The 21,876-nt window shown below is 42.3% G+C and overlaps 1 protein-coding gene across 2 annotated transcripts; it reads left to right on the top strand.

The window, feature by feature from the left end:
- The first annotated feature begins 6,855 nt into the window (after positions 1–6,855).
- Positions 6,856–15,985, top strand: LOC105060549 (probable bifunctional riboflavin biosynthesis protein RIBA 1, chloroplastic). Of its 2 annotated transcripts, none has more exons than XM_019845810.2 (8): positions 6,856–7,045; positions 7,291–7,417; positions 9,028–9,397; positions 9,488–9,709; positions 10,456–10,781; positions 13,223–13,352; positions 13,608–13,904; positions 15,349–15,985. In XM_019845810.2, the coding sequence occupies exons 2-8, from the start codon at positions 7,365–7,367 to the stop codon at positions 15,598–15,600; spliced, it is 1,650 nt and encodes a 549-aa protein (XP_019701369.1). In that variant the 5' UTR covers positions 6,856–7,045; positions 7,291–7,364; the 3' UTR covers positions 15,601–15,985. The 2 variants fall into 2 exon arrangements, with proteins under 2 accessions (XP_019701369.1, XP_010942615.1); XM_010944313.3 differs by having other exon boundaries at positions 9,019–9,397.
- The last annotated feature ends 5,891 nt before the right edge of the window (positions 15,986–21,876 follow it).

Here is a 21,876-nt window from a genome sequence, read left to right as displayed (position 1 = left end):
ATTGGGTTGGCTTGTACCCGGAAAATAAGTGGACTAGCTTGGGACAGCTAGTGTCGGAGTTTCCGACGTTTGTATTCGGGTTGAACACAAGTTTAGTGGATTGAAATTTTCAAGTAGGAGCTTGGGGAGTGGATGTAGGTGCAAGGTTGGCACCGAACCACTATAAATCCTTGTGTTTGTGGTGTGCATAATTGTTTCTCTTTAACTCTTCATTATTTCCTTGCATTCTTGCTTTAGGCAATTAATCTAGAACTAAGGTTATTCTCCTCATTCATTTAGCTATCGACAAACATCTTTCATAAGTCATTAGTTAAGTTTAAAATTTTTATAAACCCAATTCACCCTCCCTCTTGGGTTGCATAGCTGGGCAACATGTTGGTAGCCATCTGAAGATACTGATAGCTGATATGATGTTAATATACTAATGGTATGATTTTGATATATTTTAATGCTCTCTCTATTTTTATTGTCAGACTGAGTGGTAGATTCATTTTTTTCCTTTTATCAAGGTTTGTACTTTGTAATCACTGTTAGAAAAATGCCTGATGGTATTGATAATCAATCCAATACTGTCAATTCCACATCCCACCAGATATAAATACTTTGCTTAACCTTATGCATCTTGAATGATGTGCTGAGGGGTATCTATCACAGCAAGTCAAAGTTCCATCCATTTTACAAAGCTTGCATTCATCATTACTTTCATCGGAAGTAATATTTAGCATCCGAATATAGTTCTACTTTTACTTTAGAGTTTGGAAGTCATATATTTGGTCCGACAGACATGGAATCAGGAGAGCCGACCTTGAATCAGGCAATCGACGTAGAATCAGGGGAGTAAATTCGAATGTCCCAACAATTGACCCCCACTCCCAAGTCTAAGGTGACTTGATGCGTCGGATGACGGAAGTCAGCGAATCTTCTGTTATGATTTTGAATCCCAATTTTATGGTCATTTCAGTTGATAATGAAAGAAATTTTTCTTTTGTTATCGGATCTTGGTCTGATTTTATAGCCTTTAGTTCGTAGTGAAAGAAATTTTTTTTGATGTTGGCTTTTTGGATGTGATCATCATTCGTCATAGATAACTATTGAATATTTTTGACTGATCAGAGTCAAGTTGATATATTCTTCCGACCGATCATAATCAAGTCGGCATATTATTCCGTCCAATTGTAGTCGAGTCGGTATATTATTCTGTCCGACCGTAGTTGAGTCGGCATATTATTCTGCTCAACCATGATTGAGTCGACGTATTGTTTCACTCAGCCATAACTGAGTTGACATATGTAGTTGTCCGACCTATGTCGATATGCAGACTCGTTCAATCGAAATTGGGTTGGCATATACATTGGATGATGAGTCATCGGTCAGACATCATATTTGTAGATAGCCGAATATCTCGAGCTGAAGCTCATATTTGTCGTCGAAGTGCATGGTTGTTGGATGAGCTATCTGAGTCATCATTTTTCTTTTGAGATGTGGATCCCCGAGTCAATCAGATAAAAACCGACTAATCAACATATAGATAGTTGAATATTCAATCAAAAATATTGTTCTGTTGAATCGGAATATAGTCTTCATTTGGAGGAACTCTATGAATCATAAATCACGATCGATTCATCATTTGGAGCTTTCCAAATCGTTGACCATGATCGATTCGTTGTTTGGAGGAGCTTTTCAAATCATCAATCATGATCGATTCATCATTTGGAGGAACTTTTCAAATCATCAATAATGATCGATTCATTGTTTGGTGGTGCTTTTCGAATCATCGATCGTGATCGATTCATCGTTTGGAGGAGCTTTTCAAATTGTCGATCATGATCGATTCGTTATTTGGAGGTATTTTTCAAATTATTGATCGCGATCGATTCATCGTTTGGAGGAGTTTTTCAAATCATCGATCATGATCGATTCATCATTTGGAGGAGCTTTTCAAATCATCTATCCCCTGAAGACTCGTCACTTAGTCACTTTATAGGACTTCCGCTTGTAGTTGTCTATGCACCGAGAATCTTCTCAGAAAGAGCACCCAAGAGTAGAACTTTCATTGGATGGAGGAAAAGAACATCATTGTTTCTCCTTATCAGCTTTGTGGGGGGGGGAGAATAGGTAGCGATTGACGCATTGAGAGTGATGGGCTTAGTGGTGTGGTCCATCCTGCTAATGAGACTGCCATCGAGATTGTGCCGCCATCGATTGTTAGCTGTGTCGAGATAGAGCAGTCGATGGTCGGCGACGTCGATTTGAGGGAACAATCGAAACTAGTGAGAGCTCTTTCGATTATTGCTAGAGGCTATGAACTATTCTCTGTTAGCATCTTTATTTGCTGTATGAAGGCAACGAATTACTGAGCATCCACAATGATGATCGGATGTGAAGAATTGAGCTCTGCCAGTGGAGGTAGGGGATCTTTCTGACGGAAAGATTACTGGGTGGAGCTGGTGGAAATATTCTGGGCTCTCATTTTCACCATGATAACTGAATCTTTGCCCCCTTACCTGGCATGCCAATCTATTACGATCAATCCCCTGAAGTGCCTAATATCGATGAAGAGCTACCTGCAAAAAAAAAATCTACTGGCCAGAATTGTGTCCGATGGAGACCCTCCGATGCTTAAGTCAGTAAAGAGTGGACGAACAGTAAGTTGAATATAGAAAATGACAAAGTGTTTGCCTAGAAGTGTCTTATCATTGTCTGTTCCCTTACATTTCCTTTATAGACGATTCAGGTATAACTGTCGAGCACGTGGTCCCACTTTTTATGATACTAAGAGATAGTTAACCATGATTATCGGACCATAATTATGAAGTTAGTGGGTCGTTTATGTCCATTAACAATCATGGTATGTAGTTTTACTCACGATTATAGTATCATGATTGTAAATTAGGCAATCGGTCATGAAGATACTGCTTCGATTATGACGGTCAGTTCGTCATGATGATCAGTTAGTCAATTGGCTATGATGGTCAGTCAGCCAGTCAGCTATGATGGTCAGTCAGTAGTCGGCCATGGCAGTCAGTAGTCGACTATGGCAGTCGGTCATGATGACTCTACTTCGGCTATGACGGTCAATTTTGAAAAAATCTCGAATTGATCGAAACTGTCAGAGATCAATAGCCAAAGTGGGGTCGGCTAAAATCCAATGTGGGGTCGGTAACTGACAGGAGAGGTCCGTGGGCGAGATAAGCCATCCTTTCTTGATACCAGTCGGAGATTCCTTGATGGTTTATGGTCGAGAGTGGATCGAAAACTGATGTAGTGTCGATAGCCGTCTAAAGATGCTGATAGTCGATAAGATGTTAGTGTACTGATGGTATGATTTTGATACATTTTAACACTCTCTCCATTATTATTATCAGACTGAGTGGCAGATTTGTTCTCCTCCTTTTATCAAGATTGGTACTTTGTGGTCACTATCAAGAAAATGCCTGATGGTGTTGATAATCAATAAAATATTGTCAGTTCCACATCCCATCAGATATAAATGCTTTGCTCAATTCTATTCATCTTGAATAATATGCTGAGGGGTATCCATCATAGCAAGTCAAAGTCCCATCTATTTTACAAAGCTTGCATTCATCATTACTTTCATCGAAAATAGCATCTGGCATCCAAATATGTTCTGCTTTTATTTTAGAGTTTGGAAGTCATATGCTTGGTTCGACGGGCGTGAAATCGAGAGAGTCGACCTTAAATCAGGTAGTCAACATAGAATTGGCTGAGTAATTCCGAATGTCCCAACACTAGGTTATGTGCTCAGGTAGAGAGTAGGATAAAAGCAATAATAGGTATAACATGGTTTGGTTAATCTAAAGCTCTCGTAATGCAAGAATTTTTAGCATTATTTTACTTCTTCTCTGCAATTGATCCGTCAGTTATCTCTTTTCTTATGGGATATCGATGAAGCTTTTTCTTCCAATTCCCAATCAAAGACCGGGGCAGCTTTCATGTGCCTTGGCACATTTCTTCACTTAATCTTCTTACTTGGTTGCCTCCTTCCTTTGGGAGATCGATGCTAAATTTTAATGCTGCTATGCAAGCTCAAGGAGTTGGTATTGCCTGTATTATAAGGGATGCTCATGGCACTGTATTACTTGCTCAAGGCTTGCACATCTCTCCCTATTTTGTGCCTTATGCAAAGCTCTTAGCAGCCTGGTTTGGTTTGAAAACAGCAGCTTAATTCTTTATAAATAAGGAGTTCATTGTATAAGGTGACTCCCTTGCAGTAGTTCATCGCATTACACATCCTACTTCATGTAAAATTGTAGAGCTTCCCATTTTCAAAGACATCATGCCTACTATTAGTCCGTTCCCAGCTTGCGATACTTCCCACATTTATTGGGAACAAAATCAAGCTACTAACTAGTTATCTAAACAAGCTGTTTTAAGTGACTACTCCTCCTCTTTGGGGGATTCGTTATCTTTTCACTTTGCATATATTCTGCAACACGATCAGATGCAAATGCCTCTTCATGGTCTCTATGTATTGCCATACCATTATAGATTTTCACCCTTTCAGCTACCTTGCTCCTATTGGTGCAATTGAAGGTGGTACATCTCCTGGAACATCTTTAGTGCATTAACCATTGGTACACTGTATGAGTTTCTCCCTTATTACACTATAATAGAAGCTTTGGGCCAGCAAATTCTTATGCTCTACATAAACTCTCTGGGTTTTCTAATCATCTTGATGGTTGTTAAGCTTCAGTTGCCATATTATGCTTCTCTGTTATGCAGTGCCATTGTTATTTATATTTTAGCACGTAGTTTTTGCCTTCAGTTATCTCCGCTGGCTACTCTATCACATGCTGAAACTATCTAACTGGCTTGGAAATATTTGGGTGTTAACAGTACTCTTATCTATTGATTATGCTTTTCAGTTCCAACAGAGGGCGTCGGGTTGCCTCCTCCAAAGGAGCACCTGTTGGCTTCAAACTATTCCTAATTACTTGTCTCTTGATTTTACTTCGCCTCACACTCCGGGTTCATTCTATGCATCCTTCATGAAGACGACAATGGCCTTTGCTAAGCTTATTCCCTTTCTTACATTCATTACATTGTTAGCAGGTACCGGTGGTTGCATCAACTTTTTCTCAACATGATCCTAGCTATTCCTAACTAGCTATTTTCTCAACTACAATGTCATTTTGGTGTTCTCTACTTTGTTTTGGCTTCTCGCTTTATTATGTCCCCTAGTTGAATCTTCAGCCAGTGCCAACTATTTGGGCCATCTACTGTTTCAGCGCTTCTGCTTTGTTATTTTTGCTCAATGTCAGTTTTGTACCATGATACATCGGCTGCATGCAGAAAAGATATCTATTTTGCCTCGCACTCTGCAACTTATAAGTGGCTGTTTATTTCATGGACATGTGTGCGGACTATTCTCTATCATGTATTTTGTCTTGCTCCCTGCATCCTTCTGATCTTTTCAGCTGGTGGCTATGTGTCTACCATTTCTTCTGCTTATGCACTGAAATGTTGGAATCTATTTCAGACTCTAGTCCAGTGCTATGTCATCACTTTATCATACGTCGCTATATTCTCAGATTGGGGATTACTGTTGTTCCATCTACAATACACTTTATGGTTGCCCCTGCCTGTTTTATCTTGTCTGTATTCTTCACTTTTGCTGTTGTACCTGTTGGAGGTTTGAGCTCCTTCTGTAATTGTTGATTTGTAAGGCTTCCTGTAGGGTTCTGGTTTTGGGTTTATATAGAAATTTTTTGTGCATTGTGGGTGATGTAAAAAATTCGATGTGAAATGTACCATTTTGTCCGATTGTTCTATATAGTCATCGCTTTCCAACATGCATTTAATATCTACAGGTTGATTTTTTCGTTTAAAAATTTTGTATAACAAAAATATTTCTACTTTTTGAAAAAAAATTATGACATCCTATGGCGTATTATAGTCCAAAATATCATAATATGATCTACAATATCATAATATAGAAAAAATATTTTTGTCCAACCACTTTTCAATGCGTATTTAATACTTACAGTTTTATTTTTTCGTTTAAAAATTTTGAATGACGAAAATATCTCTATCCTTTGAAAAAAATTATGACATCCTATGCATATTATGATATCATTTTATGGATAAAAATTATGATTTTCTGTATGCAGAATGTTATAATAATATGGATATGAGATATCATAATTTTATCAAAAAATATGGATATTTTCGTCGTACAAAATTTTTAAACGAAAAAATCGATATGTAGATATTAAATGTGCATTGGAAAGCGATGACTATGTGAACCAATCGGACAAGACAGTATGCTCTATGTCGGATTTTCTACACTACTTGTGGTGTACAAAAAATTTATCCTTCATTGTGTGACCTTTTATACTGTTCTCAATATAATTTCCTCAATTTTTTATTAAAAAATATATAAATTAGTTAAGTACGTCTCACCATCAAGATTTCTCTATCTTGTCCCAATTAGCATCCGTCATTAACGAGGCTGTCCATATTTGACCACGTGTTTTGGCTTTCCATTTGAGTATCATAGTCCGCTAAGCCCAGATAGGTCAAACCGTCTTGGCCAATGCCCGAATTGCTGACACCCATTCATGAACCCCAACCAGAGCACCCGCCGCAGCGGCCCCCGTTGACGCCAGCAATGCGCCAAAATGTTACGCAAGAATCCTTCTCCACGTCATCGACGAACCCACGGACGGTCCGGATCAAGATACGAGCTTACGTGGCAAGGATCTAAGTATTTTTCATAACATTTTCTATGGGACTATGCGCGTCGGACTAATGTCTGGAATGTTCTGGGATCGACGCTTTACCCATCCGAGACCGAGACCAAAACAAAAGCGTGTTCGCACGTGTCGATCACGTGACGAGGACGTGGACGAACTCGCTTCCTCCCTCCTTCCCCATCTCTCGAATTGCAATCACTATAAATAAAGAAACCCCCTGGTCTTCTCCTCTCGCGCTAGCCATCTCTCCTCCTGTCTCGGTTTTTTGGAGCCCTAGGCCGCCGATCGTCGCCGCCTTCTGCGCCGACACGCGGTGGCGCTGCCTCTCGGTACCGTTTTTCCGTTCCCTTCTTCCTTTGAATGGGTAGGTAGTGGGTGAGTGAGGAGGTTGGAGATGGAGGAAGGAACAGGATTTGAGACCTTGGCTGTCGAGATCTTCCTCGATTCTTAGGCTCGATATCATATATTCAACCTATTGAATAGATCTGGGTCTGGGTGGTGGTAGGGGATTTGTGGAATTCTGCAAGGCTTTTTTGCATACTTTAAGGCTAAAATGTTTGATTTTTATTTTCAGTTAAAGATCGTTGCAAGTAAGTGCAGCTGAATTGGAAGACAGAAAGGAAGGATTGAACGATTTGTTGGTGGATAATGGGTTCTGTTGGTGCTGCTTCTTCTTCTGTTGTTGGCCTCTGTCGCCCTCAGTAAGTTCTCAATATGTATCGTTGCTTTATGTTCTCTGTCTACTGATGGTGGTTTTCGTGTTTATTTTTGTGATTCCTAGGAATTAACAAGAGGGTGAATTTGATATTTTTCCCCCACCCTTTTCTTTGTGCTGATATAGATGTTTTAGCATTTCAGCAAGCAGAAAAATTTTGGAAAAAAAATGTATGTAGACTTAATGTTGACACAAAATCCCGTATGTTGTGATGAGTTTTCCCTCTAAAAGAAGCTGACTAATTTGGCCCTCCCTAAAATTTTGGCAAATTTTAAGCGACCATATTAGGAAACAAATCATCAACGAATCCTGACAAGTTCTGTATTTCTATCCGTCCCACATTCTCTCTGTCAATCTGTCTCTCAAGCATCTACATAAAATCACCCTCGACTCTCTCTTTCTCTCTCCATATTCAAAATTTAAGGTAATCCATGTGTTTCCTTTTGTTATAATAGAAGCTTTAACAAAATGGATTTGTTCTAATAAAAGCTGAAATCTGCAAAAAGGAAGCATCTTTTTGAATATGTAATCCTAAAAAGAAAAAAAAATCATAAGTGATCGCTTTCTAATCTAAAACATGTGAAACTTCACACATACAAGAAAAAAAGTACATATAATATGTGTTATGTGAAGGTTAGTATCTTCTTCATCTTCTCTTTTTGTTTCTTAAAATAATTTATTGTTTTAATTTTAAGAACTTTACATAAGTTGATTTTTGGTGCAAATACTTTTTATAAAATTATTATTTTTTAAATATCATAATCATGTATTATCTTTAAACTTTCAATTAATATTGTTGAATAGATTTTTCAAAACATAATGGAAGATAATATTCGACATTTTGAGCAGAGCTACTGATATAACAAAAATATGTAGTTTCTTAGTAATAAAATTTGATATACTAAAAAATTGTTGTCCTTATATTGGCACTCCCTCTCCCCAAAGAGAGATTTCCTGGCTCTGCCCCTGGTTGTCATGAGACTTGGCTGCTTTTACAGTGTCATTTTCCAATTTTATTTTTCCAGAGAAAGATGAAGCCTGAAGACAATAAGTAAGAATTTTAAAACTGAGTTTGTGAAAAACTGTCCATTTGGTTATGGTTATGCTCTTGATTCATTCTTTTGCGAAATCTTCAGTGCAATGGTAGGATTTCTTATCCTAGTTACTTGGTTGCTTGCATGAGAAGTATTGGCCCAAAATTTCCATAACTCTTGTACCAATATTGGTCTTTTATGTGAGTTGGGCCAGAACTTGTGGTGTGTTGGTGTGAGGCTGATTAGTTATGAAAATTTTAAAAAAATGCTCACTTTATGGAATGAAGTTTAACTCAATGCTTATGGTTGCTATCATATCAGTTATTGATGAATGAAGCCTGGTTGAGAGGATTTGCAATTATGCTATCACTGCAAAGAAGTTTTGATCATGCAATACCTACTCTTGGATTCCTATTCAGACATATACGTTGATAAATTATTTGTAATGGAGACTGCTCTTATTGTTCGACATGATTTTGTTAGTGTTAGTTTTAAGTTAGCCACTTATTTTTCAGTTTGATGCTTTTCTGTTAACTAAATGCATTTTTTGTAGTGCATGTAGCAACTTTGAGAAGTTCAGAAGGTTGCAATATAATCTATTTGCAACGTGCAAGAAGACTTCGAATTTTACATCAATTAGTTTGAGGAAAGCTTCATGTTTTGGTGTGAATGGAGATGCTGGTTTTGGTACTCTGCCGCTATCTAGTGATGGAGACATCCTCATGGGACAAAATACTTCAATTGGTGGGCAGGACCATCCATCTGCCAATACCATGCTTCAAGCACATGCTGTAAAACATGGAACAATTTCTGCAGATATGTCTCCTGCAATGGATGACTTTTCTGCTGATGATAATGAACCTGATTTAGACTGCCCTACAGAAGGTTTCTCTTCCATTTCAGAGGCAATTGAGGACATCCGTCAAGGCAAGGTTTGTCATTTTTGTCACATCAATTTTGCTTTGGATACTAATATTTTTCTTTTCTACTTCAATTCAATGCTGATGTAGTTAATTTTGCAGTTTGTGATTGTTGTGGATGATGAAGACCGAGAAAATGAGGGAGATCTTATAATGGCTGCATCTTTGGCAACACCAGAGGCTACGGCTTTTATAGTCAGGCATGGGACTGGAATTGTGTGTGTAAGCATGAAAGGAGAAGACCTTGAGAGGTTACAGCTTCCTCTGATGGTAACAAACAAAGAAAATGAGGAGAAGCTTTGCACGGCATTCACTGTTTCAGTGGTACGTTCTCTGTTTTCATTAATGAGATGAACAGATGATTCTTGTAATAAGAAAATTAACCTCAACTGAGAATGAGGAAAGGTAGTTGGATATTCCAGCAAGAAAGTAAGAATATTTTATTATAGAGTTCCCCTTGTTCAAGATTCCATGCAACCTTCTATGTAATTCTAAATTTTAATTTTGTTTGTTCTAAAAATTGAAGGAAGTTTGTTTAGATGCTAGTGACTTAAAAATTCTGTTGCTTTATAATATTATAATGTAGTGGTAGGTTTCAGGTATGTTAATTCACCTTTGTTCCTGTATAAGCTTTTGGTTCCAACAAAAACTAATTTATAGCATGAAAATGTTTGTGTTGTTGGCCTGCACTTACGATTCTTTCATTTTTTACGGAACTATCCTTTGCTTTCCACTTTTTTCCCACTATAACTATGTTGGATAAATACTACTAATATCCTAAGCAATTGTAATTGTTCAGTATTGACTAGGGATCTGGATATCCAAAGTGTATTTTGTTATTTGAATTTGCAAATGCAATTTAACTTTAATTGCCATATTCTCTTAATATACATAAGATCTATAACTTTGGAGGCAACTAGAGTCTAGGTTTTGGCATATTAGAGGTCCAATTGCTTAAATTGCTTGCTTTTGTTGTGTCTTGACTGATTGATATGAGCACATCTTATGTATTTCTTCCTTTGATATTTTCCCCAGTTATTGGATCTAATTGCTTACAATTTTTTTCCTAGGATGCTAAAGAGGGTACGACAACTGGGGTTTCTGCTAAAGATAGGGCAAAGACAATACTGGCTCTTGCATCTCCTACTTCACAGCCTGGAGACTTCAACCGCCCTGGTCATATTTTTCCTCTAAAGTACAGGGAGGGTGGCGTTCTAAAGAGAGCTGGACATACGGAAGCATCTGTTGATCTCGCCATGTTGGCTGGTTTACCTCCTGTTGCAGTTCTGTGTGAGATTGTTGATAATGATGATGGTTCCATGGCTAGGTTACCAAAGCTTCGTGAATTTGCAAGGAGGGAGAATCTGAAGATAATTTCAATTGCAGATTTAATTAGGTACATTATTTGCTAATGATTTGAAATTGCTGAGTTTACTATAAATTTCTTATTTCATCTACTGATAGATAAAGTCATCTTTACCCCTGAGGGTGCTATAGTCTGCTGCATGTCACAAATAACATAAAATGTTATCTTTGCATGTTTTTAGATGGTTGTCTGTTTTGATGTTGGAAAGTCATTATGACTGCGATATTACTATTCCTCTTAGAAAATGATGAAGGTTTAACATTTACCATTCAGCTGGAGTTCAATACATCACCAGCCATAACTGTAATGAATGGTCGAATTCTTCAATTCTTATTCACTAATTGATTCTAGTAAGAGCTATTTTTGTGTAGTGCCAGTTATTCTAAATTCTTTTCTCATTACTTGCATCAATAATAGCTTAGATCTTTCTTCTTGTTAATTTTTCAACAAAAACTTGACTCATTGTTGCACATGGCCATACACTTCTTTGAATGACATCGCATCACTTTGTTCACTGTTGGCAAATACTGTACTCTTTTTATTTTGTATATACCTTCCTAGTCTTACCACACGGTTGTCTCAAAATTCTCATTTTTGCCTGTCTCGTTGACCTGGGTGCTTCATGTTGTCCAACATTCTGATATGTACAGTTGCATTATAAATTGTCGTTTTATCAAATTTGGTTTGATTGGCAAGGCATGTCTCAGTCATGTGGCACCTTGGAAATACCAGTGACCCTGAGTAAGATTTCTCTTTTGAAGAAAAGTTGACTAGATTATCCAGTATGATAAATAATATGGAAAGTTCTAAATAGAAGGTCCTGTCTAACTTTATTACAGAAAAATGCTGAAAGGATTACATCAAGAATAATTTTGCATAATCCTTACTAAGCCTTGCCATGTTTGTGTTTCAGATAAAAATAACATATGAAAAGGCAGAAGCTAGGAAGGTAAGCAATTTCAATAAATGATCAAAATATAATAGGAGGAAATGCTCATAAGCTAGGTTTCTGTTTTGGATGAGACAAATTTTAATTTTGGCAGTTTTGACAGTTTTGGTAGTTTCAGCTGTTTCAGCCAAATAGGACAAAATCTGAACAATATCAGAAAAAGGGATTATAGTATAAAAGGACAAAAGAAACAGATCAACTGAATAACCATCATCATGAGGTACACTATATTTTAAGACCTTTAAATATGTCTTTTTGGCGGTTTGATGTCGAAATGAGACATATATAAGACGCATGCAAGTGTGTACAGAATTTTTTTTCACATAAATTAGTTAGTAATCTTGTTTCATATTATCTTAGTGTCATAACTTATCATTTTATTCATACAATTAAATAGAAAACTGAATATTTATAATGTTCAAGCCAATGTTTAAAGCCTTATCCACAGTGCCCTTATTGGTCAGAGAATGGGTTGTTGTGGTACAGAAATGGTACCATGCTGACACTTGGGATGCATTGGCATTCCATGCATACTTGGTGCCTATTGATTTGTTTTCCTTTCATTTTGACTCTCTCTCTCTCTCTCTCTCTCTCTCTCTCTCTCTCTCTCTCTTTTTCTTTCTTTTCCTCATTTTGTCTCCTTTCCCGTTTCTTTCTCTCTCCATTCAAAAACCAACAACAGAAAAAAGGAAAGAATAAAATACAGAGAGGGTGGGGTCCGGGTGCTTTTTCTGTGCATCCTGATTGGTGATGGTCCATACCAGCAAGTCAGTCCTGATCTTGCTTGTTTCCAATCAATAGCACAATCAAGACAGCCTTGTTGAAATGAACTGGGGTGCTGGATGTGTCCCAAGGTACCACAAAATTTCTTCTGAGACCAATATTAGCAGTAGTTCTAAATGGTCACAAACTTTAAGAACAACTTTTGGATTCAGAAGGAATAAAAAAATAACAAAAGGTTAATGTAAATTGCTTATGTGTATAATATGTTTATTCAATGAGACAATTTCAGCAAAAACTCCGGAACCAACTGCAATTTTGATTTTTTTGACCAAAACTGAAAAGTTCTGATTTTGGTTCAAGTTTGGTAGAAAATTTAAACCGTGAGAGTCTTCTTTCCTTTTGAAAGTAAATTCATGTTTATTTATTTAATGATAATATATTCTGCGGATCTACCTTGGGTATAGTTTTGATGTTCACATAGCTATCTGTGAACGGTGCACCCTACATTCTTAGAGATCACGGACTCGTGGGGAAAAAAAAGATTTACCATCCATGCTTCAGCATGTTTTGAATTGTTCCCGAGCATTATTTTTTATCAACTCAATTCTGTTATGATTCTCCTCTTTGGAGTAAGATGTCTTTTGAACCTGAGGTGTGGAGATTTAGTTAACCCGTCAGTCTTGACTGCGATGCTATAATAGATGGGTGTTACTATCCTGGAACATGACACACTCTTGAAGTTTCCTTTTAGTCCTGTCTTTTGCCATTAAACAAGTGCTGACATCAACTAATATGGCAGATATAGAAGAAAAAGAGACAAGTTGGTGGAACGGGCTTCTGTTGCACGTTTGCCCCTAAAGTGGGGTTCTGTTCGGGCCTACTGTTACAGATCATTGCTTGATGGGATGGAGCATATTGCTATGGTTAAAGTAAGTATCCTTGTACAGCGGAAATAGTCAAAATTACATATTATCCATGTGTCGTTTCCTGAGTGTATCCTGATCATTGATCACTAAAAGTAGATGCTAGAATTGGTTCTGAAAGCAAATTTATCTTTTACGGGTGACTTAATTATATTAAGTCCTCATCCCTCATCTATTAGATGCTTATTTAAAGCTACCATTTTTATTTCTTATGTTGTATTTTGATTATTTACATTTTTTTTGTGTTCATAATGTTAACAGGGTGATATTGGAGATGGTCAGGATATCCTAGTGAGGGTGCATTCTGAGTGCCTTACGGGGGACATATTTGGATCAGCCAGATGTGATTGTGGAAATCAGCTGGCCCTGGCAATGGAGATGATTGAGAAGGCTGGGAGAGGTGTATTAGTTTATCTTCGCGGACATGAAGGAAGGGGTATTGGCTTGGGTCACAAGCTTCGTGCATACAACTTACAGGATGATGGGCGTGATACTGTTGAAGCTAATGAGGAATTAGGATTGCCTGTGGATTCACGGGAATATGGTATTGGTGCCCAGGTAAGGTGATAACTACTAAGGTTTTTGAGTGTGAAAATAACTTAGGTCTTGACAATTATTTTTGAAGGAAAATATGTACAAATAGCTTATTTTATGCCTTGAAAGTATTAGATGCCACATCAGCCTCTTCCTTTTTTATTTTACTTAATTATTTCCATCAATTCATTTCTTCTGTCATTCATTCTATGCATTTTTATCAAGATCCACAAAGTCAATATCAGGAACTGTACTGTTATATTATCAGTTCGGTACCAATATGGTCAGTACGATATGCACCCTGTACTGACATAGATTCCAACAATTTTTTTTCTCACTCCTAACTATGGTACCACTGGAAACCAGGTAATATGGGATGGTTCGGCTCAATTTAGATCAATACAGATCAATTAGGCTCACATGGCCAACTGAACCTCGGTACTGTGCAGGTACCTTACTGGTACACTACAGTAGAGGTGGTACGAGTCAGTATGGCTCAATATGACAGACCTTGATCTTTATAATTTCAGTTGTTTGGTAAATATTTAATTGAAATTATCACCCCATCCTTTAGATCGTTGTTGTTTCATCTCTTTAGTAAACCATTCATTTATTCTTGTCGTATCTTCCTCCAAATTTGGAAAAAAAAAAACGTAAGTTAATTGGATGATGATTTTTTATGTGAATATGTTAAGAGTGGATGTTCTCCCTCTTACTTTAGGAGGTGTTCAGAAGTTGATGTGTTGTGGTAAATGGATTGCTGACTTTGCTATTATAGAGCAATACTGCTTGTCTGTTTCTGCTTCCTGACCGCATCATCAAGGTAACAAATACCTAGTCTGGAGGAGTTATACCTGGATTGTTGGCTCCTCTTAGTGCTTGCATGGTGCCAAGCAGATGCAAGTATTCATAATTTGGAAATTTCAATTTTTTCATGACCTATTCCCAATCATGTAGGGCATTCAGGATTATGGCAAGTCCCAATTCCTGTCCTTTTAACATTATTGGTAAACCTATATTTCACTGAAAAGGAATTTCTTTTCTTCTAATTTTTCTTTTCCTCCTTTATTATTCATGTTTCTTCTACTTCGTCATCTGTATGTCCTCCCTTCATTTCTGGAACTTTTGCATCTCCTACTTTTGTTTCTTCTATTCCTACCAAAATTTTCCTGACTTTCTTCCTTGGCACATCACAATTCATTGTCATATTAAGTGTCAGTATGATTTTATTTTTTCCAATGTTGTTCAGAAGCGATTATTCGAATAGGGTTATATGGTTTGAGTATTCCATGCTGGAGATTGATTTGATGTTTCGGGACATTGCTGATTGTCTTGTTAATACCATCAGTGTTCTGATTATTCAAGTCTCGCTAATATCCATATCAGTTTTGTGGTGATACATTTACCATGTTTGATTTTTCCCATAGCTATCAGTTTAAATTTTCTGAAATAAATTCTTTTTTCACAGATATTACGGGATCTAGGTGTTCGGACAATGAAACTGATGACAAACAACCCTGCAAAGTATACTGGGCTTAAAGGATATGGTTTAAGCGTGGCAGGCAGGGTTCCCTTGTTAACTCCAATAACCAAGGATAATCGAAGATACTTGGAGACAAAGAGGATTAAAATGGGCCATATCTATGGTTCTGAATTCAATGGTTGCCTCACCGGTTGGGTTGACAGTACTCGTAGCAATGGACAACATCCGGCCTCCTAAATTGCGTCGGTTGGAACTGAAGTCAATGTTGAATTTATTGACCAACAAAATAAACTTTTGAGTGAAAAGACTTGACGGAATTTTTTCCCCTCACGTTGCATTTGTTTGGTTTTGGATTTACTGATGTTATTCCAAAATTTGATGCAGACAACCATTCAGTAGTGTATTCTTGCATGAAACTTATGTTGACTTGCATTTATCTGCAGTCTAGTTTCTTCTTGTTGCTGATGTAGATAGGTTACAGTGAAGTTATTCTTTTCACCAAAGCAAGTTGGTCGAACATACATTACCATATAGCTGCATGGTTTAATAATTTCTTGTGATTTCATCATGTACAACAAGACATGCTAGACAGTTACAAATAAAATATGTTCTTTCTTCTCTACTTTTTGTTATTTATGGTAAACTTTGATTTGTTTAATTTTACCAAAATCTCTCTCTCTCTCTCTCTCACGCACGCGCACACACCCGTTGCTTCGCGATATTGGCAAATGCTGGTAACAACGTAGGAAGAAAGGATGGCTTTACAGCATTATTTGTCTGCCATCAACATGAAATTCGCTTGCTAAGAAATTGAAATTCGCTTGCTAGGAAATTGATGATAACCTCCTCCTGAATGAAAGCTGGGTTGGATTTCAACTCTGGGTCCTTCAAATACCTAGCAGAGCCTTTGCGCCGATAACATTTTTGTTCTTTCTTTTTCTTCCCTTCTAAGCATCTCCTTCGAAGTCTGGACGATCTTCCTGCAAACTTATGCGGGGTCAAGGGTTGACAACACCATCCGTGACAGGTACATCTGAGTGTAGAATTTGCCCTTCGCTTGTTACTGTGCCCAGACGGCCAGACCCGGTCATGGTAGGCAGCAGTATGACATGGGGAAGAACTGGGACGTACCGTATCACGTAAATATGATTGACTATAGCTCTGTAGGATCTCTTAATCTTGAGTTTCAAATTTTTAGAGCTGAAGAGGGAAAGAAGGGGAATGAGTGCCTACCTAGCTTTATTACTGCAAGAAGGTATATGATTAAGCTATTCAGTTGTGGGACAACTTGATGTCTTCTTGGTTCTCAACCATAAATTTGCACCTAGGATACCTTTATCTCAACCTCCAGCTGAAAGCAAGTTCAGGCATGCAAGATGACTGCAAGGCGCAAGCAATTCGAAAGCACCCAAATTTGTGATGGAAAGTGTTGGGGAATACCCACCCACCGACCGACCGACGATCGGAGGGACCGACCGACCGACCGACGGCCGGAGGGACCGACCGGCCAACTAACAGCCGACAACCGACTGAGGATATGTCGGTCGGACATACTTTTTCCGACCGACTGAACCTAGAAGTCTGTTGGCCGACTCACGCAAGACTCGCCGACCAACAGAGGGGCCCGACGCCACTCAGCTGGCCACCGACCTAGGGTCGGTCGACTCCTCCGATCGTCGTACAGCCGCCAAAGGTTGTCAGTTCTGACAGCAACATGCGGCACGGCCACCTAGGGGCATTGTCCCGCCGAGGGCATTGTCAACCCTAGCGATTTGACAGCCCCACGGCGACATGACACTTTCACGGCGACTCTGACAGTCTACAGTGAGTTGACAATTCCTCAGTTGTCCGCGCCATTAATGACGGCGCCATACCGTGCTCCACTATATAAATCGGGGAAGGCAACAGTGCAAGGGATCCCCCCACTTCTCGACTTCGAATCCACAGGCTCGCTCCTCTCCCTCTCTCTCTCGATTGAGCTCTCTGTCTTTATTTCACTGTTGCCCAGTCACCTCTCTGACTTGACCGTCGGAGGGTCCCCGCCGGAGCCGCCTTCGGTCAGTGTGGACTTCCCTTTTTTGCAAGCGCACGTTCCCCGGCGATCAGACGGCGAGGCGATTGGCCGCAACAGATTGGCGCGCCAGGTAGGGGGAACGATGACGAAGACAAGAGCCCAACGATCGAGGATCACCGGGTCGGCGAGGTGCTCTTCCCAACGGGAAGAGGCCTCCCCGCCACCCTCAGCGGCGGAGCCCAGCTCTCCACACCCCGCGGTGACCACGGAGGCGCAGATCGCGGCCATCGTACGGCAGATGACCGTACTGACGGATGCGGTCAAGAGCCTCCAGCAACAACCGGCGGCCCATCCGATGCCCTCCAGGAGCAGCCGCCGACGCCCGCAACAGCGCTCCCACGGAGAGGAGGAGGGACGACCATGGCGCGATGACCGACGGTCCCAGCAGCCCTCTCCTTCCCTGCTGGAACGGGCGAGGAAGGAGAAGCGACTGCGAACGCCGTTCGCCTCCCTGTCGGAATCTTTCGGAGACTCCACTCCTGGGGTTTTCCAGCACCGACGGACAGACGACTACGAGCGCCGGTTCGATGAAATCGACCGCCGGCTCGCGCAGTTGCAGGTGGACGGCCAGAAGTCTTCGAATGACGTCGACTTCCAAACCGCCCAGCCTCTCTCCCGACTAGTTCTCGACGAACCGATTCCCAGTCAGTTCAAGATGCCACACGTGGAGCCATACGACGGCTCCACCGACCCGATCGACCACCTTGAGAGCTACAAAGCTCTCATGACGATCCAAGGGGCAACCGACGCTCTTTTTTGCATCGGCTTCCCCACCACACTCCGCAAGGCTGCCAGGGCCTGGTACTCCGATCTCCGATCGAGAAGTATCCACTCCTTCGGACAGCTCGAGCACTCATTCGTGGCCCACTTCAGCACCAGTCGGAAGCCGCCGCGAACGTCGGACAGCCTTTTCTCCCTTAAACAGGGGGAAAGTGAGACGCTCCGACACTTCGTGGTGCGATTCAACACGGCCACGCTTGAGGTCCGGGACCTCAACGAAGACATGGCTATCTCAGCCATGAAGCGGGGGCTGAGGGCGTCCCGATTTACCTACTCTCTGGACAAGACCCTCCTCCGGACGTACGCCGAGCTACTGGAGCGCGCTTACAAGTATATGCGTGCGGATGAATGGGCCTCCGACCGACGCTTGACCGAACCTAGAGGCCCGAAGGAGAAGCGGAGGAAAGGTCGGGAACCCGCCGAACCCAGCAGGCCCCCGACCGATAGTCGGGTCTCGCCACCCCAACGAATCCAAAAGTCACCCCGGCAACAGACTCCAAGGCCGGCACATCCCAGGTACGATTCCTACACTCCTCTCTCCGCTCCTCGTGCACAGATTCTAATGGAGATCGAGGGGGAAGAATACCTGCGACGGCCTCCGCCTCTGAAGGCAAAAGGCCTCGACCGTCGGAAGTACTACCGATTTCACCGAGGCCACGGCCACAACACCGAGCAGTGCATCCAGCTTAAGGATGAGATCGAAGCTCTCATCCGCCGGGGGTATCTCGGTAAATTTCGGAAGAACCCGCCGACCCAACCAGTTGCCGATCGACGACCCCGACCGACTGAAGAGGCGGCGACTAATCAGCCGACGGCCGGAGTCATCAACATGATCTCCAAGCGGCTGGGCCCGGGGACGTTTGCGGGAGGAGAGCCGACGAAAAAGCCACGCCCGGACGACGTAATCACTTTTACGGAGGAAGACGTTCGGGGCATCCAAACTCCCCACGACGATGCTGTTGTTGTTTCGACAACAATAGCGAATTATGATGTAAAAAGAATTTTTGTTGATAATGGAAGTTCGATAAATATTTTGTTTTACTCGACCTTCTCCCGGATGCAACTGTCAACCGACCGACTTAAGAGGGTCTCTATGCCCTTGATCGGCTTTGCCGGGGATGCTGTCACGATGGAAGGAGAAATTACCCTGCCTATGACGGCCGGCACCGAACCGCGACAAAGCACGGTCCACTTAGCTTTTGCAGTCGTCCAAGTGCCTTCGGCCTACAACGCCATACTTGGACGACCCGGACTAAACGTCCTCAAGGCAATCATCTCGACGTACCATCTCCTCGTTCGGTTTCCGACCAAAAATGGGGTCAGGGAGATGCGCGGGGATCAACAGCTCGCCCGACGATGCTTCCAGATCTCCGCTCAAAACGACGAGTTGGGGGCTCCCTGACGATCGACAAACTGGACCAACGGGAGGAGGAAAAACGGGGTTCACCGACCGAGCAGCTCGTATCGATCCCGATAGCAAAAAATCCTGACCGGAAGGTTTGGGTCGGATCTCAATTGTCCGACCCCGAACGACGACGATTGACGGAGCTGCTGGCGGCCAATGCCGACATATTTGCTTGGTCGGCAGCCGATATGTCGGGCATCCCCCTAGAGACAATAACCCGCCGACTCAACATCGACCCGACGATGAGGTCGGTGAGGCAGAAGAAAAGGTCCTTCGCTCCAGAGAGGCAGAGGGCCATCGACGAAGAAGTAGACAAGCTACTCGAAGCGGGCTTCATCCGAGAATCCACGTATCCCGATTGGCTCGCCAATGTTGTCATGGTCAAAAAAGCCAACGGAAAGTGGAGGATTTGCATCGACTATACCGACCTCAACCGAGCCTGCCCAAAAGATAGCTTTCCACTTCCAAAGATCGACCAGCTGGTGGACGCGACGTTCGGATTTCGACTGCTCAGTTTCATGGACGCCTTCGTCGGATACAACCAGATCCGGATGGCGCTTGAAGACGAGGAGCACATCGCCTTCGTGATTCCCAAGGGCCTCTACTGTTATCGGATGATGCCCTTCGGACTGAAGAACGCCGGCGCCACCTACCAGCGACTCGTCAATAAGGTCTTTAAAGACCAGATCGGGCGCAACATGGAGGTGTACGTGGACGACATGCTGGTGAAAAGTACGCAGATCCCGAATCATGTTTAGGATCTCGAGGAGACCTTCCGCACTCTACGACGACACCGAATGAAGCTCAATCCGACCAAGTGCGCTTTTGGGGTGACCTTAGGGAAGTTCCTCGGATTCCTCGTTTCTCAGAGAGGGATTGAGGCCAACCCTGAGAAAATAAAGGCGATCCTCGACATGCGTCATCCGAACACCAAGAAGGAGGTCCAACAGTTGAATGAAAAAATCGTCGCTCTTAGCCGATTCATTTCTCGATCAGCTGAAAGGTGCCTCCCGTTTTTCAAAACTTTGCGCCAGGCAAATGATTTTTCTTGGTCGGATGAGTGCCAACGGGCCTTCGAAGACCTGAAGAAGTACTTGGCTTCCCCGCCGCTGCTCGTAAAGCCACAGGTCGGGGAGACCTTGTATCTCTACTTGGCCACATCTTCTGAGGCGGTCAGTTCGGTGCTCGTCCGAGAAAACGAGAACCGAACCCATCAGCCTATCTATTACATCAGCAAGGTGCTCCACGGCGCCGAAGCCAGATATTCGGAGACGAAAAAGATGATTTTCACCCTGACCGTCTCCGCACAACGACTCCGTCCATACTTCCAGGCTCATGCCATAGTGGTTCTCACCAACCAGCCCCTGAGGGCGATATTGCGCCGACCGGATACATCTGGACGACTGGCAAAGTGGGCGATGAAGCTCAGCGAGTTCGACATTCAGTACCGACCGTGCCCTGCCTTGAAGGCTCAGGTCTTGGCCGACTTCATCGCCGAGTGCCCGACAACCGACCAAGGGTCGGGAGCTGCGGACCCGAGACGAGACGCGGTCTCCGAGCCAGATCCGGTCTCCACCTGGGTACTGCACATCGACGGAGCTTCAAACGCTCAGGGGAGCGGTGCTGGGCTCCTGCTCACGAATTCGGATGGGGTGGTCACCGAGTATGCCCTCCGATTCGACTTCAAGGCCTCCAACAACCAAGCCGAGTACGAAGCACTCCTCGCTGGCTTGAGGATGGCGAGGGAACTGGGCGTCGACAGCCTCCGGACATTCTCCGACTCTCAGCTGATCGTGGGGCAGGTCAGGGATGAATTCGAGGCGCGAGATCCGACCATGGTCAAATACCTTCAGAAAGTGAAGGACCTCGTGGCACGCCTCAGGTATTTTAAAATTTCCCACATCCCTAGGTCGGAGAACGCCCGTGCCGACTCACTCTCCAGACTGACGACTTCGGCCTTCGACTCTTTGGGTCGGACGTTCGTGGAGAACCTCGAGCGGCCGAGCATCGACCAAGTCGAAGAAGTACAGCAACTAACGGCCGAACCGACCTAGATGGACCCGATCGTTCGGTATTTGACCGACGGGATCGGCCCCGAGGATCCCGCGGAGGCCAAGCGGCTCCGATGGTCGGCCTCCCAATATGTGATCATGGACGGCCGACTCTACAAGAGGTCGTTCTCGCTCCCCTTGCTTAGGTGCTTGGGACCGACCGACGCCGACTATACTCTCCGAGAGGTGCACGAAGGGATCTG

This window comes from Elaeis guineensis, chromosome 13 (assembly GCF_000442705.2).
Source record: "Elaeis guineensis isolate ETL-2024a chromosome 13, EG11, whole genome shotgun sequence".
Taxonomy (NCBI): domain Eukaryota; kingdom Viridiplantae; phylum Streptophyta; class Magnoliopsida; order Arecales; family Arecaceae; genus Elaeis; species Elaeis guineensis.
This window is presented reverse-complemented; position numbering and strand designations above follow the sequence as displayed.